This window comes from Gossypium arboreum, chromosome 11 (genome assembly GCF_025698485.1).
Source record: "Gossypium arboreum isolate Shixiya-1 chromosome 11, ASM2569848v2, whole genome shotgun sequence".
NCBI lineage: Eukaryota > Viridiplantae > Streptophyta > Magnoliopsida > Malvales > Malvaceae > Gossypium > Gossypium arboreum.
The window spans coordinates 8,412,639-8,427,153 of NC_069080.1; the positions used below are offsets into that span (position 1 = coordinate 8,412,639).

A 14,515-nucleotide genomic window follows, 5' to 3' on the forward strand; every position below is an offset into this window, starting at 1 on the left:
ATGTAGAGTGCCAATTTGTCCAACCATGTCCCTGCAAGTCTATCATCGATGAAGATAAATTTCTTGCCAGATCTGTAGAATATATTGTAAATTTGTCAAGCTTGTTTAGTAAGTTAAGGTAAAAAAATGTTGCTAACTTTCATTGGTTTTTGGGTGGTCCAGTAATGGAAGAAACTATAATTAATGCTAAAGAACTTTTGAGCCGATCAGGTAATAGCTCTGTTGCATCTGATTGACAACAGCTCCATTCTCCAGTTCAATATTACCTTCCCATCAGTTTAGCTTTTACTCCGAGTGAATCAACAAACTACATTTCCATCATAACTCTGTAGGGGAAAATCACCAACTATTTTGTCAAATGCTCGTGATACAAAAAAGTTCATGAAAAAAACATTCCACATAGTAATTCGACTTGACTTGAAAATTCAAAACCAGTAATGAAGTATAATAAGTGTCACACTTATTGGTTTACTAAAAAACAAGCACGTAAAAAGCAATAAAAAGATGTTAACACAATTCAAATATCATTGTATTAAAGTAAATTCCCCACTTACCTTTTCTTACCCAAAGTAGAAACAAATAACTCAAAAAGGTTAAAAAAAGAAGAAGGGTAAATTATCAAACTAGTCACTTTTTTTACCTCATATTACATTTTAGTCACTTATATTTGAAATGTTACGTTTTAGTCATTTACGTTATCGCGTTGTAACATTTTAGTCACTGAACTGTTAATTTACGTTAACAGTGTAATAGTAAGCTGACATGGCACGTTAAATCATCATTTCAAATAAAAAAATTAGGTTAATTTATACAATTGATCCTTATACTTTTTTTTTATTTTGAGCAATTTAATTTTTTTCTTAAATGTTCTTTTAACTCTCATTTTTCTTTATTTTCTCTCTTTTGCTTTTCCTCTATTTTTCTCCCTTAATTTTTTAATGTAGTATTTTATATTTTCCATTTGTTAAAACTAGTCCCTATATTTTTATTTTTTGAATAATTTAAATTTTTCGAGTGAGGCGAGCTTATGGATTAGTTTTAATAAATAGAAAATATAGAAAAACTACATTAAAAGAAATAAAGAAGGGAGGAAAGCAGAGGGAGAAGCAAAAGAGACCGGAAAATAAAAAATAAAAGTTAAAATAGCATGAAAGAAAAAAATTAAATTGCTCAAAAAAAAAAGTAGGGACCAATTGTAGAATTTAACTTAAAATTTTCGTTTGAAATGATGATTATATGTGCCATGTCAGCTTAACGTTAACGACTCAGCGATTAAAATGTTACAACATGATAACGTAAATGAATAAAACGTAATGTTTAAAACATAAATAATTAAAATGTAAACTAAAACAAATAAAAGTGACTATTTTAATAATTTACTAAAAAAAATCACATAAAATGTTCCTTGTGAGTTTGATAGTTTACTCTCTTGCACCAATCCCATGAGTACATCGCCTATTTATAGGCTTTCAAGATTTTGATGTTAAGCAAGAGGTAAGTGGGGACAATATAGAATTTACTTGTTGATTTTTATTGGTTTTAATAATTTTACATAACAGTCAAATAAGTAAAATCAAACAAAATAATATAATAATATGCCAAATATACTTAACAATATATCAATAAATCTTACATTTCCAATAATGAAACGTAATATTTCATTCTTTATTTTGTTAAAAAAATCTGAAAGTTTTCTCTCTGGTCAAACACAACTTTGAAGGGTAAAAACTAGATATCTAGTATTTCCTAAAAATACGAACCCCTTAACAATTTCAAAGTTTTGAATCATTTACATTTTTATTGTTTTGTTCACAAACAAAAACAAGATCTTAGTATGAAGAGGCAGAACAGAGATGAAGCTAAAATCGCAAGCTTTGTTGAGATTCAACTTCAATTCCACCCAAAATCGTGAATAAAGAATTCAAGCCCTAATATTAGGTAACGCTATGTTGTTTGGATCCTGACTTTGGAGCATGTTGTATCCATAAGCCCAACTTAGGCCTTCTTAACATTTCTTCGGCCCACAACATTGAGGTGAATCAAATAGTCACCGTAAGATCTGGTTAAATTAGATCAAATTAATTTATATTTTAATTTTTCTAAATATTTTTATTCAACTTATTTTAGAGTTTTATGATTAGTAATATAAGTTTTAATTACTTCTAGTAAGAGGTGTTTTAGAAAAAAATATTTTATGGATATTTTCTGCTAGTAGTGGAAAGTAGTAGGACTGAGGAGTCAGGGATTTCTTAAAATAATAAATTTTTATTTATGTTTTTTATAATTTATAAAATTTTAAATTAGTAATAGTAAAATTACACTTTAACCTTTTAAGAATGATAAAAACTTAATTTAACCTTTAAAAATTATAAAAATATAAGCTATTAAAACGATAAAATTGTATTTTACTATCTTAAAAATAATTTAATTCGACATCTCAAAATTTCAAGTTCGCCACTGCTTCCTACCACATCATTCATTCACGATCCAATGTAATTTTTTCTATATCATTGATACATAATTTTGATAATTTTTTTACATTTATGGTTTAGAATTTGAGATTTGAGGTTTAAGATTTACTTAAAATTTTAAGTTTTAAATTTAGGGTTTGAAGTTTAGAATAAAAATTATTAAAATTATGTTTCAATTAAATAAAAAATTATTAAATAATTAAAAAGAGACAATAAATAATATAATGGGAATGATCTATAAAATAATTTAAATCTGTTGGATGATTTTAAATCATTAAATTTTATGATTAAATAAAATTAAATTAAAATGGAATTTAACTCAAAATTAACGTGCAGCAGCGGTATATTACCTTTATTTATTTATCAGCCTCTTATGAAGATTAGAAAGAAGGGTAAGAGATGGGCTTTAATGAGTTGTAGATGCGGCCCACAGGTATCACTTCAAAAGGCAGTGGGTGAAATAATTATTGTACTATCGACCTAAACCCTGAACCCAGTCATGTCTTGAATATTATTGAACCTACTAAGTAATACTATCACTGAGAACAAGAATCTTGACGCTTTTTATACTTTTTTTCTGTGATACTGTAAACATACACTCGTTTTGAGTACGTGTTTACTGTACACTCAGCTGAAAGAAATAAATTATGCTTCAAAACAAATAATAATACAATGATAAGATATGCGTTCATATATTTTTTTGATATATAAAAAATTACTAAAATTTTTAATATTAGTATAGCTTTAATAATCATATGGAAACCCCACTTTTCATTTTTGAGTGGCACTTTCTTTGTAAATGCTCCGTAACTTCCTAGTCATCTCGAAGAAACCGAAAGAGGAAAAAAAAGTCAAATTTACTATCAATTACTATAGTATGTGTAAATTGTATATTTAATCCCTATATTTTAATTTATTCATACTTAATCTTTATACTTTTTGAATTTTAAAATTCAGTCCTAATTAATTAAAGGAACGTTAAATTAGTAAAGTTATTGATATTTTAGATTTCAATTTGTGACTTATTCATCGGTGATCATCTTTTTCAAGAATAGCTTAGATTCAAATCACAATTGTATTAATATTTACAATAAACAATTATAGTTTAACAAAGGACTAAAATTTTAAAATTAAAAATAACGAAATAAAATAACAAAGATTAAATCCACAACTTAGGATGATAAAGGATTAATAATAAATTTTTGCTTTATAGAAATTTAAGTTATTTTAAATTTTAAAGAATAAAACATTAAAATCAATTAAATTAAAATACAAAGATTAATTTCATAACTTCCTCCTAAGAAATTGAGAGCTTAAGTTGATAAAAAAGACAAAATAAGTGATGCAATATTTAAAGAGGAAAGGAATAGGAATTAGCCTGTGCAACCAATAGTCACTTTAAAATATAGATTAGATGACTCTATATTTTTTTTAAATTTAGTCACATAAAATAAAATAATTATAAGAATTAATTACTGTTATTAGAATTTTTGTTTTCTTTTAACGAATTGTTCATGCGACACGTTAATCCATCGAGTGATTGACGTGTTGTATTTTTTGTTGACTTTCGACTTCTTTAAAATTTTAGATTAATGATAGGAAGATTCTTAAATGGATATTTTAATATTAGTAATTAATTTACACTATTGTCTTATTTAAAATAATTAAATTGAGAAATAAATTAAAATGAACAAAATAAAACTGACCCTAGAGTCAGAGGGTGTAATTTATAAAAAAATTAAATACGAAAAGTCAGTGGATCCCTAACCAAAAGCAGACAAAAGATATTTGCTTATTTTCCTGCAATACATAAAAATAAATATTTTAATTAAAATCCGATGAATCACAGCCCTTAGATCAATAGCACTTAAGTCCTAAGGCAAAGAATCTTGTCTTTTTCCTTTTCCCAACAGGGGCAGTGTGGTTTATACCTTTGTAAGCTTGCCATGAAAGTCTCTTCCCAATAGCAAATAAAAACTTGCCTTTAGCACTCTGCCTCATAACTTTGAAATCAAGTGATCAGTTTAGTGGGAAAAGTAGAGAGATCGCTGAATAAAACTTGTAATGGATCAAATGACTGATACTGCTGAAACCATATATGTTGCAGTTGGAAAAGCCGTAGAAGAAAGCAAGCACACTCTGTTATGGGCATTGCAGAATCTTTGTCCCACAAAAGTTTGCATTCTTCATGTTCATCAGCCTGCTAGTTTATTCAACTCGAGTAAGCTCTGCTCAGTGCTAGTAGTGATCTCAATTGGGTTACTTCTTTGAAATATGTGAATATTTTGATTTTTTTTTCCTTGGTATTTAGGTCGTATGAATTTTACGGCAAGCAGGCTTCACCAACAGGAAATTGGAAAGAAGATTCTATATAGGATCATGAACGATTACCTTCTAATTTGTGGTCAAAAAAGTGTAAATATAATTTCCTTCTTTTTTTTTAGGAACTGGTTAAAAATGAAGGAAAATATTTTCTAGTTTTGGCCTTGGTTATGATGTGCTTGATGTAGGTAGAAGCGGCAAAACTAAATATAGAGATGGATGATGCTGGAAAGGGGATTGTTGAGCTAATTCGTGATCAAAGTATCAAGAAACTTGTCATGGGAGCAGCAGCTGACAAACATTTTTCAGAGTACTAATTAACTTCTCACTCTAATTTCACTATTTATTCATTCTTCTTTATGCTTACAATTTCTGAAAACTGTTGCTGTTTTACAACTATGCTAATGACTCTATATGTTCTGAACCCATGAAATGAAGGAATGGCATGCAAGTTACTTAATATGTCCTTAATATTGCAGGGGCATGACTGATCTCAAATCTGAAAAAGCTCAATATGTGGAGCTACATGCGCCACCTTCCTGCAAAATTTGGTTCATTTGTGGGGGGCAACTCGTCCATCGAAGGTGTGCTAGCTAACAGTCTTATTAATCTGTTCTGAAGTTTCAGCATACTTGTTTAACTGATGATTTACTGTAGGCCACTTGTTGAAAATGGACAATCAAACCTGAGCAGCTCTGCTTCAAGTTCTAGTTATTGGACAGGCTCTAACAAAGTGGCTAGCAGTTCTGACCCATCTGTGTCTGGGACACTAGGGGAGAGTCCAGACTGGCTTGAGTTCAATGTACTATTCGACTTCCGTGAGGATCTTTATTATTTATCAATGCCTGAAATTTAAAAGCTTACATTAGGGGACCAGATATAGACATCAAGCGTTTGTCAAGTTCTTTAAGCTTCTCAGTGAAATCCTGTCTATGGTTTATGAATTTTGACAGGAGGGAAGCGGTGATGATAAAGTCTTTGAAAATCTAGAACAGGCCCTATTCACCGCTGAAAAATCAAATCAAGAAGCATTTGAGAAGTTGGACCGGCTTCTGAAAGCTGAAAAAGATGCTCTCAATGCTGTAGTAAGCCAGGTAATGTCCTTTATTTTGCTCTCTTTTCCTCTCTTTCTGTGTGTGTATGTATATTTGCCTCAGACTTATAGAACTATAGTTACATAATTGTTGGAGGGAAACATGTTTCTACTGATATAAGTCAGGCCTTTTGGAGTTCAACTTCTTGCATTCTTTGACATTGTCCATGTTTTTGTTTTGTCTTCAATAGAAATGACCTAATGATTTTCCTACGTAGACTGCACTAATGTTTGTAGGGAACAATGGATACAATGAAGTAAGTATTTCATGTAACTGCTTATTCTGTTTATTTTGATTGATACGTATTGTATCAAGATTGGCCGGAAGTTCCAAATGTCTGATTTCTGCCCCAAGATTTGGTATTTTCGTAGACTTTAAACCTGCTTTCGTTATTCCTACAACTTTATAATGACAGCCATTACTGACTTGTAGGCAAATGAAATGAAAAGTTCATACATTGGAGAGTTAAGACGCAGGAAGGAAATTGAAGCAATGCATAGAAAACAGAACGAGGAGCTTGAACAAGTCACGCAGCAAAGAGATCAAGCACGCAAAATCGCCAGAACTCATAAGTTATTATTGGAGAGTCGAGGTGCCAAATCCGATCATGTTAAAGTATTGGAAGCTAAGTTATCATCTGCAATGGAGCAGTTACAAATTTACCAGAGAGAACGAGATGATTTGCGAACAAAGCTCGAACGTACTTGCAATTCAATTGAAGATCATTCAACAAAACAGGAAGAAGGGAGTTCTAATGTGCATATGCAGCAATTCTTCTCAGAGTTCTCTGTTGCCGAAATCCATGATGCAACTGAGGACTTTGACCCTTCGTTCAAGATTGCAGAAGGAGCATATGGGAGCGTTTATAGATGTACCCTTCGTCACACTGAAGTGGCTATAAAAGTGCTCCATCAAAATAGCTTACAAGGGCCCTTGGAATTTCAGGAGGAGGTAAGCTTGAACTGAAAGAGTCACTCAATATACATACATATATATTTTTTTTCAGGTTGGCATTTTTAAGAAAATAGATTTTACCATAGAGAAAAAATTGAGGTGAGTGTGCTGAATACATTTCAGGTAGATATTTTGAGTAAGTTGAGGCATCCAAATCTGGTAACACTAATTGGAGTCTGCCCCGAAATATGGGCTCTCATCAATGAATATCTTCCGAATGGTAGCCTTGAAGATCGTTTGGGCCCCAGGGATAGTACTCCCCCATTGTCATGGCAAACTCGAATTCATATTGCTACTGAGATATGTTCTACCCTTATCTTCCTACATTCCTCTAAGCCTCAAAGGATAGTTCATGGCAACTTAAAACCAGGGAATATACTCCTTGATACCAACTTCGGCTGCAAACTTAGCGACTTCGGAGTCTGCCATGTGCTTTCTTCTCTCGAGAATTCAAACAATATGACTGATATAGGCCGCAAATTTCCTTATCTGGATCCTCAGTTTTTTAACACAAGAACATTGACTCCTAGTTCCGATATATACTCATTTGGCATTATATTACTACAGTTGATTACTGGGAGACCGCCCTTGAGTATAATAGAGGACGTCCAACATGCAGTAAATGGAAAGCGTCTTAATGATTTATTGGATCCGTCAGCTGGAGACTGGTCATATGTAGAAGCTGAGCAATTGACTCGCTGGGCTTTGAGATGCTGTGATACTAATCGAAGCCGTCGACCAGACCTTGCTTCAGAGGTGTATAAGGTGCTTGAACCGATTAGAAATACTATTGGACCCTTATCAACATTCCATGCAGGGTCTGGAGAGCTTCGTCAGCCTCCTGATTCTTTCTTTTGTCCCATTTCAAAGGTTAGCTTCCATCATTACGAATGGCACTTTTATCACTTACCAGAATCAAGTATTGCAAATCAACATCATCTCAACATATCCCTTACTGTCAAATGCTAGATTCTGGATGTAGAAGGGTATTCTAAACCTACATAGTATGATTGGTTTGCTTATGTTTGCAGGAAATCATGACGGACCCACATGTGGCAGCCGATGGATTCACCTATGAGTTACGACAGATACGGAGATGGCTGGATGGTGGGCACAATACCTCTCCTTGCACGAATATTCCACTTGCTCATCGCAATCTCATCCCTAACCACGCACTTCGTTCCGCAATCTTAGAGTGGTAGAAGCAGCATCACCACCATTAACGTTGTTCCTCATTCCAGGAACATATTTGATCAGTTTCCTACTATTTTTCCCCATAGCCCATGTTGTGCTTTTCTTTCTATGTAGTATCCTTTAAGATGGAACCTTCATGTCGTTGCTTGTTTAAATAGGATATGTACAGTATTAACCTATAAATATTATCTGTATATATGCATATGTCTATGTATGGATGGATGATTTTCCTTAAATTTACATTAAATTTATAATATTTATATTTGTTTGGTCTTATACTTGTTTTAATAGGATACTCCCCTTGGCAAGTATCCACGTGTGTCTTTCCATAGCATTCGCTGGTAATTGCATCGAAAATTTTGCTTTCTTTTTTTCTCGGAGAAATGTAGGCACACAATGTTCACAGGGATCATGTTCACACAGGATTGTAGAAAGTAAAGCTTCAAGGAGATTAGCTGAACTAGCTTCAAACTAGTCTGTTTTACTGGTTAATTTCTAAACGTGTCGCAATAACTATACTGCAAATATTACATTTGTAGCTTCTCTACAACCTAAAAGAGCAAAAAGGTTTATCAACTGGCACACATTTGAGGTACTTAATTGTACAGGGTTTTATTACCATTATTCTCTCTGTTCTAAGGGCTGAAGTTGGACATGCGGGCAAGGCCTTTCCGGTTCTCCTCTTGTCCAGAGAGTTTTGAGATCACCTCTCTTTTTCCCCAATGTAATAAATGTCCCTGCACCCAAAACAAGAGACGTGTCGTAAGAGATATTTAAGTGGAAGAAAACATTTCATCTGGGGTTTATGAGGAAAGCATTGCTTGTTACTACAACCAAACTACTTTTAATCGCATTGCTACTTACCAAGAATGAAAGGAACAATGTAAAGCAACGCAGGTTGGCCGTGTCCATCCATCAAGTTCAAGGCCACATACGTGACTAGAAGACCTGTTGAATTATTTTAAACGGATACAGAAATAATGAGTGGATGGTCCTTATGTTGCAAGGCAGGAGACAAGGAAAATAAAACTGCTGAGAAATATAGTCCTATCACATTATTTTGGGACAGGTAAAATCCGTACAATATCATTTTCTCCCCCTTTCAATTCAGGGGATTATTAAATTTAGGGAAGATAACCTCTGCAAGTCAGGATCAAAATAATTATTACTACAACTTAGCAGTAAAGGGCTTGAGCCTCAACAAACAGAGTAAAATTCAAGCTTGTCTAAGTTCCCTCATACATCCCACCTATGAACAGGTTGGCTGTGCAGACAAAAAATTTCTCATACCTAAACCATAAGCAGTCATTGCCCATATGAAGTACCCTACTCGAAGAGTCTTTTTTGTCAGCCAATCATATCTGCAAAAGTAATCGACATTATCAGTCAATGAGCACTGAATAGACCAAACATAATAACCCGTCTCATTGTTGGAACAAATCCACACACCATAACATTTCAATGAAGATAAGAGTGTTCTTGAAACAAATAGCAAATTCATAAGCTAAATTGACATCATTCCTGGACTTATTGATGTAATTATTGTAAATATGGCCTATTAACAAATTACAGCAGCATGTTTTGTTCTTCGGTTATAAGGTCTTAAACAATATAAAAGCATAAAGAATCAACAAAAGTAACAAAGACCAAAACTAATTCATTGATCCAGGCATAGATGTCACCAAAAAAGTTACTTTTGGCTCCAGTGTACCTTAGTGAAAATGCCACAAGCAGTCCAGGTAAGATTATGTCTCCAAATCCAATAACACTGTAGCCACCCCAAGGATCATAGATCCGGGGAATTTTTAGTAGCATTGGTATGCCATCCTCTCCACTTTTATCACCACGAGCTACCTATAATAGAAGGAAAATAGGGGAAAAAGGAAGTAACATCATTCCCTCAATGGTCAAAATGGCTTACAGAAACCAGAATTCAATGGTGAAAAAAATAATATTATAATCACTTACCACTATCATCACGCTCTCATGAAACCACCATTTGGAAACGAACACCCAGAAGATATCATACAAGAAAGCACAACCCAAAAGAACTGTTCCAACCTGATTCAACAAAATTCACCACTAAAGAACATCAAAAGTTTTTGCAACTCTTCTATTCTCATATGTAAACGAGCTACATGCATATACTATATGCATGCATCTCTAAGCAGTAGGCGGAAAAAGGCAAGTAATAAAAATACTCACCTTGAGATTTGGCACACGAACAATCTGAAGGACTGTGATTATAAGTGCAATACCCTGATTGAGAAGGCAACAGAGGAGGTTCATATATCATCAGTTCACCATGATAAGAGTGTAAATCAGACTAATTTCTGAGTACATTAATTTTCAACAAGAACAAGAAGTCACTACAAGCAAATGGACACATTAGATACAATATAATCACCTGACAAATCCAGTAACTAAGAAAGGTAACAATAACATAAGATACTAGAAAAGTTGGTCTTACAAGAATATCTTGACCTATCCAGGCAAAGGAGATACGACGATACACTGCCCAAACAACAGCAAATGTAATGCAAAAGGGACAGACAGCCAGTGTCAGATGCGAAACAGCTCCAAAGAAGGGTACTTTAATAAATGATTCTGCAAAGCGTTGAAAACACCTGAAACTATATATATCTGGCAGTTAATGTCATACACGATCCAACTTGTTCATTAAAACTTAGAAAGAAATGCATGTATTCTATTAATACATCTGTTTTTCAAAAAATAGGGAGTTAGTTACTGATTTCTTTTTCCACATTTCTGAGAGACTTTGGTTTTAGTCATGTTCAGTTACAGTCATGTTTACAAAGCAGAACAGTCAAGCACGTGTAGACATTAAAAAAAAAAAAAGCAATGTCAGAGGAATATGCATACCATGATAACAAAGTCACCAAGCACGTTTGCAAGCCCTGGAAGCATAAAGGGATATCTGGAATCAGCATTCATCTCAAAAGTCTTCCCCTACCCCACCCGCAACCCTTTGTCCTTTCTATCAGGCCTTATTGCAAGTAAATGTCAGAAAAAGGTAACAAAGCATACAAATATGGCATCTCATTAAGTAACTTGTGAACTACCAATAAAACAAATGGAGTAAATAAGCCACAATGAAATAAGCATAAAAATATATGAAGACAAGCGCACCTCTACTCCACCGATGCAAAACAGAACCACAAGAACCTCAACAAACCAGAATGACATAAGCTTGTAGAGCATGACCAGGAAACATGAAGCAGCCACAACAAAGAGAACTGCTGACATTGTATTTATGTCAACAAAACCACTAGAACCTGCACCAACTTCTAGAATTTCTTCTGATGCATCCTGTGCATACAACATTAATCAACATAATACTGTGGTGAATGATTGAATTAAAAAAAAAGAATAACTGTTGCCATATGTACTAGATCAGAGTTTAACAAAGAATGCATAAAATTAGCAATTAAAGAAATGAAGTGACCTTTAGCAGCTTGTCTTGCTCAATAGCAACTTCTCTAGCAGTCCAAGCAGACCAATAAGAAGCACACAAAATGGTACCAACAGCCATTAACCACAAAAACACTTCAGCAATATCAACTGCTGGCCGCTTGGGAGAGTAAAGTGCAACAGAAACTACATTGAGATAAAAAGGTGCATAAGATTTTAAAATCCATTCTGCCACGATGCCATAAGAGGTATTATGGAGAAAAGAAAAACATCAGAAGAGAGTATTTTTCCAGAACAACCAAGAGGAAGGACAAACTAGGACATTGACATAGAGGAAATGTGGAAACTCTTACCCATGGTGTTGTTACTTATATATTTTTCCAAACGTGAACCGGCATCTTGAGGGAGCATAAGAGCTGGTATTTTTATATCTACATCAGCATCAGATTCACAAACCATCTTGAAAAGCTCTGCATAATAAGATTAAAAATTTTCCAATCACAGTTGAAGTAGATTTATTAATTTTCACGATGATGGATACAGTTGAAAAATAAAAAGATAGCTAAAAAGAATGCCTACAAAATTTCTTCAACTTTCTAACTTGAAGTAAGAATCTTAACATTTATTGTGCAAAAAAAAAAAAAAGAAGAGAAAGGACTTCTATTTTTGTTCACAAAGGACCCAACATACCTGTTTGGTTGTTTATTATGAGGATGGCAGAAGCACCAGCTTCTTCAGCAACATTTGCCTTCATTGTGAAACTACAGTTACCTCGATGCACCAGAATAACCTCCCCTGTAAGCTACCAACAGAGAAGATATTCAAGATTATGAATGACTTAAGGAACAAGTTTAAGGGAAACTGATCAGATGAAAGAACATGAACGCCAGAAAGAATATATCTAAGAGTCAAATTGGATGAATACATTGTAAAAAAGATTAGAATTAGAAAACCTGATTCCTAGGTTTGCTGCAACAATCAGGAGGATCTGCAAGTGCAAGCCTGGTATGGTTTGCATGTTTTTCTTTTGACTCCAAAGTAGGTCCAAAACGAGCACCAACACCAACATATTCGTTGTCTTCTAAACCATTAATCCATGTCGGGACTTTTACCTATGAAACAAACATATTAAATCAACTCTAATATGCAAAGGCCATATACATTACTTTGAAAAAGATGTAATAAAAAACAGGGATAAAGCAACATTTAGCCCCTAAAATTTAGCAACTTTTACACCTTGGTTCGTGAAATTTTTTGGTCCACATGACTCTCAGAATTTAACAGCTTTTCCCAATTTGGTCCCTGAACTTAGATTCTGTTAAGGGACGACGACATGGTACTAAGATTATGCCACATCATCACCTAAAAAAATTTTCAAAAAAAAAGTTCTTCATAATTTTTAAAAGAGTATAATATATATATAATTTTCAAATGATGATGTGGCAAACCTCATAATCTCACGCCATCAGCTTATCCAATCCAAGTTCAAGTGCCAAATTGAAGTTCAGGTGCCAAATTCCGGGACTAATGTGGATAAAAAAAGTTCAAAGACCAAATTGGGAGAAGTTACCGAATTAAGGGACGAAATGTTGCTTTATTACTAAAGAATCTGATGCAACAAAGAAATAAAGATTCCAACATATTTCAAAGGGCAGCAAAGAAGTAAGAAAATCTGCTATTAAGTCCAAAATTTAGAAACAGAAGAACTAAAACCACAAAAGAGGGGGGGGGGAAGAGAGCCTATGTTTATAATCCCATCAGGATCAAAACCACAAAAATAAGTCTAAAACAAACAAAAAAAAATTGTCACCGTTATCTCAGCAGTCAGACAGGAAGAACTAAAAGACAAGGTCAAAAATTGAAGTAGATAAATCCTAAAAATAAACAATTAAACTAATTATAGATACTAAGGAACATCTTAAATCAAACATCAAGTACAAGAGCAAAAGTCAAGATTCTTTCATCATTCATCCATTTTCACAGCAACCAAATAGACGCCAAGTAAAAAAGCAAAAAAAAAGAGAAAAGAGAGGAAAGTTCAGGAATTTCGTAAGAATACCAGAACAAAATTATTAGCACAACCAGGCCTCTTCGGAGCAACGTCGTCTTGATGAACAATATCCCCAGCTAAACCCAACCCAGCACTCGAAACTACAATTAAAACTACTATTAATACGCCTCTATTTATTTCCATATTTGGAAATAATTACCTTCAAGAAAAGGATTCTAGGGTTTTTCTTTCTTTCTTCAAGAGAAAAAAAGAAAAAAGGTGAAAGAAGATGGAAGCAGGGAAAAAGAAGAAAAAATATCACTTTTTTTTTGTCGTTTGAAGTTCGGGACATGAAAGAAACGCCGTGTGATAATAGCGGTGATTGCATTTGGTTTGCCTTTTACTCTTTTACTGTGTGGTTGACGCTCTAGCTCTGCGTCTGCACCTCACGCTATTACTATCTTGGGGAAGACTTGGTCTATGTTGCAAGGAAAAAAACAAAAGTTATAGTTTTATTCTTATAGTAATGAAGTAATTAGTATCCCAACCCAAATCTTAGTCTAAATTGTAATTGTAGTTATTATTTTATCATAACTTCACTTGTTAATTAAAGTAAGCTATCAATCATTGTCTAATTGTGTTCAAACTAAGAACTAGTGTAGTTTAATCAATTCATAAATAAATAAACCACTTATTTTAATGGGAATAATATTATTGTAAAGTTTTACTCACAAAAAAATATATCATTATTTATAGACACTAATTGAAATCATTTCATTATTAATTTATGTTTTTATTTAATGCATTAGTATGTTTGAAAAATCCATTGTTTACATTTTTCTAATTATTATTTTTATTATCATATTGTTAGTATAAATAATGGTTTACAATATAGAGTAGTTGAAAAGATCAAACATAAATATCTCTAATTATTGTTTGTATAAAATGTTAAAATTCAAATGTTGTGACATCATTGACGAAGCACGTCAAACCACTAAAAAATATTAAATTTATTGTATGAAAAATTAAAATCGTTAAAATATTTTAAACACTTAAAA

The 14,515-nt window shown here is 33.1% G+C and overlaps 2 protein-coding genes across 5 annotated transcripts; one reads left to right on the forward strand and one right to left on the reverse strand.

Annotated features, from left to right (window-relative positions):
• Window positions 1-4,339: 4,339 nt before the first annotated feature.
• LOC108473576 (U-box domain-containing protein 33-like) lies at window positions 4,340-8,309 on the forward strand. Of its 2 annotated transcripts, none has more exons than XM_017775235.2 (9): window positions 4,340-4,692; window positions 4,783-4,886; window positions 4,982-5,103; window positions 5,273-5,377; window positions 5,451-5,595; window positions 5,747-5,887; window positions 6,320-6,838; window positions 6,965-7,711; window positions 7,873-8,309. In XM_017775235.2, exons 1-9 carry the CDS (start codon window positions 4,536-4,538, stop codon window positions 8,041-8,043), a joined length of 2,211 nt encoding a protein of 736 aa, XP_017630724.1. In that variant the 5' UTR covers window positions 4,340-4,535; the 3' UTR covers window positions 8,044-8,309. The 2 variants fall into 2 exon arrangements, with proteins under 2 accessions (XP_017630724.1, XP_052877091.1); XM_053021131.1 differs by having other exon boundaries at window positions 4,346-4,692; window positions 7,409-7,711.
• A 151-nt stretch (window positions 8,310-8,460) lies between these two features.
• On the reverse strand, window positions 8,461-13,846 carry LOC108473577 (signal peptide peptidase-like 4). 3 transcript variants are annotated; one of them, XM_017775236.2, is made up of 14 exons: window positions 13,527-13,846; window positions 12,421-12,579; window positions 12,158-12,269; window positions 11,821-11,937; window positions 11,502-11,653; window positions 11,186-11,365; window positions 10,919-10,953; window positions 10,506-10,668; window positions 10,241-10,294; window positions 10,004-10,096; window positions 9,747-9,889; window positions 9,326-9,396; window positions 8,900-8,983; window positions 8,461-8,772 (listed from the first exon to the last, which is right to left on the reverse strand). In XM_017775236.2, exons 1-14 carry the CDS (start codon window positions 13,659-13,661, stop codon window positions 8,657-8,659), a joined length of 1,614 nt encoding a protein of 537 aa, XP_017630725.1. In that variant the 5' UTR covers window positions 13,662-13,846; the 3' UTR covers window positions 8,461-8,656. The 3 variants fall into 3 exon arrangements, with proteins under 3 accessions (XP_017630725.1, XP_052877092.1, XP_052877093.1); XM_053021132.1 differs by lacking the exon at window positions 13,527-13,846 and adding an exon at window positions 13,107-13,124; XM_053021133.1 differs by lacking the exon at window positions 13,527-13,846 and having other exon boundaries at window positions 12,158-12,262; window positions 12,421-12,572.
• Window positions 13,847-14,515: the final 669 nt, after the last annotated feature.

Bases quoted from the DNA above. Each gene is read 5' to 3' on its own strand.
- LOC108473576 (XM_017775235.2), top strand. From the start codon at position 4,536: ATGGATCAAATGACTGATACTGCTGAAACCATATATGTTGCAGTTGGA. The intron at 5,104-5,272 runs GTACTAATTAAC...TTAATATTGCAG, and splicing joins GCTGACAAACATTTTTCAGA to GGGCATGACTGATCTCAAAT. The intron at 7,712-7,872 runs GTTAGCTTCCAT...TTATGTTTGCAG, and splicing joins TCTTTTGTCCCATTTCAAAG to GAAATCATGACGGACCCACA.
- LOC108473577 (XM_017775236.2), bottom strand. From the start codon at position 13,661: ATGGAAATAAATAGAGGCGTATTAATAGTAGTTTTAATTGTAGTTTCG. The intron at 11,654-11,820 runs GTAAGAGTTTCC...ATCTCAATGTAG, and splicing joins TATAAGTAACAACACCATGG to TTTCTGTTGCACTTTACTCT. The intron at 9,890-10,003 runs GTAAGTGATTAT...CTTCTATTATAG, and splicing joins ATGAGAGCGTGATGATAGTG to GTAGCTCGTGGTGATAAAAG.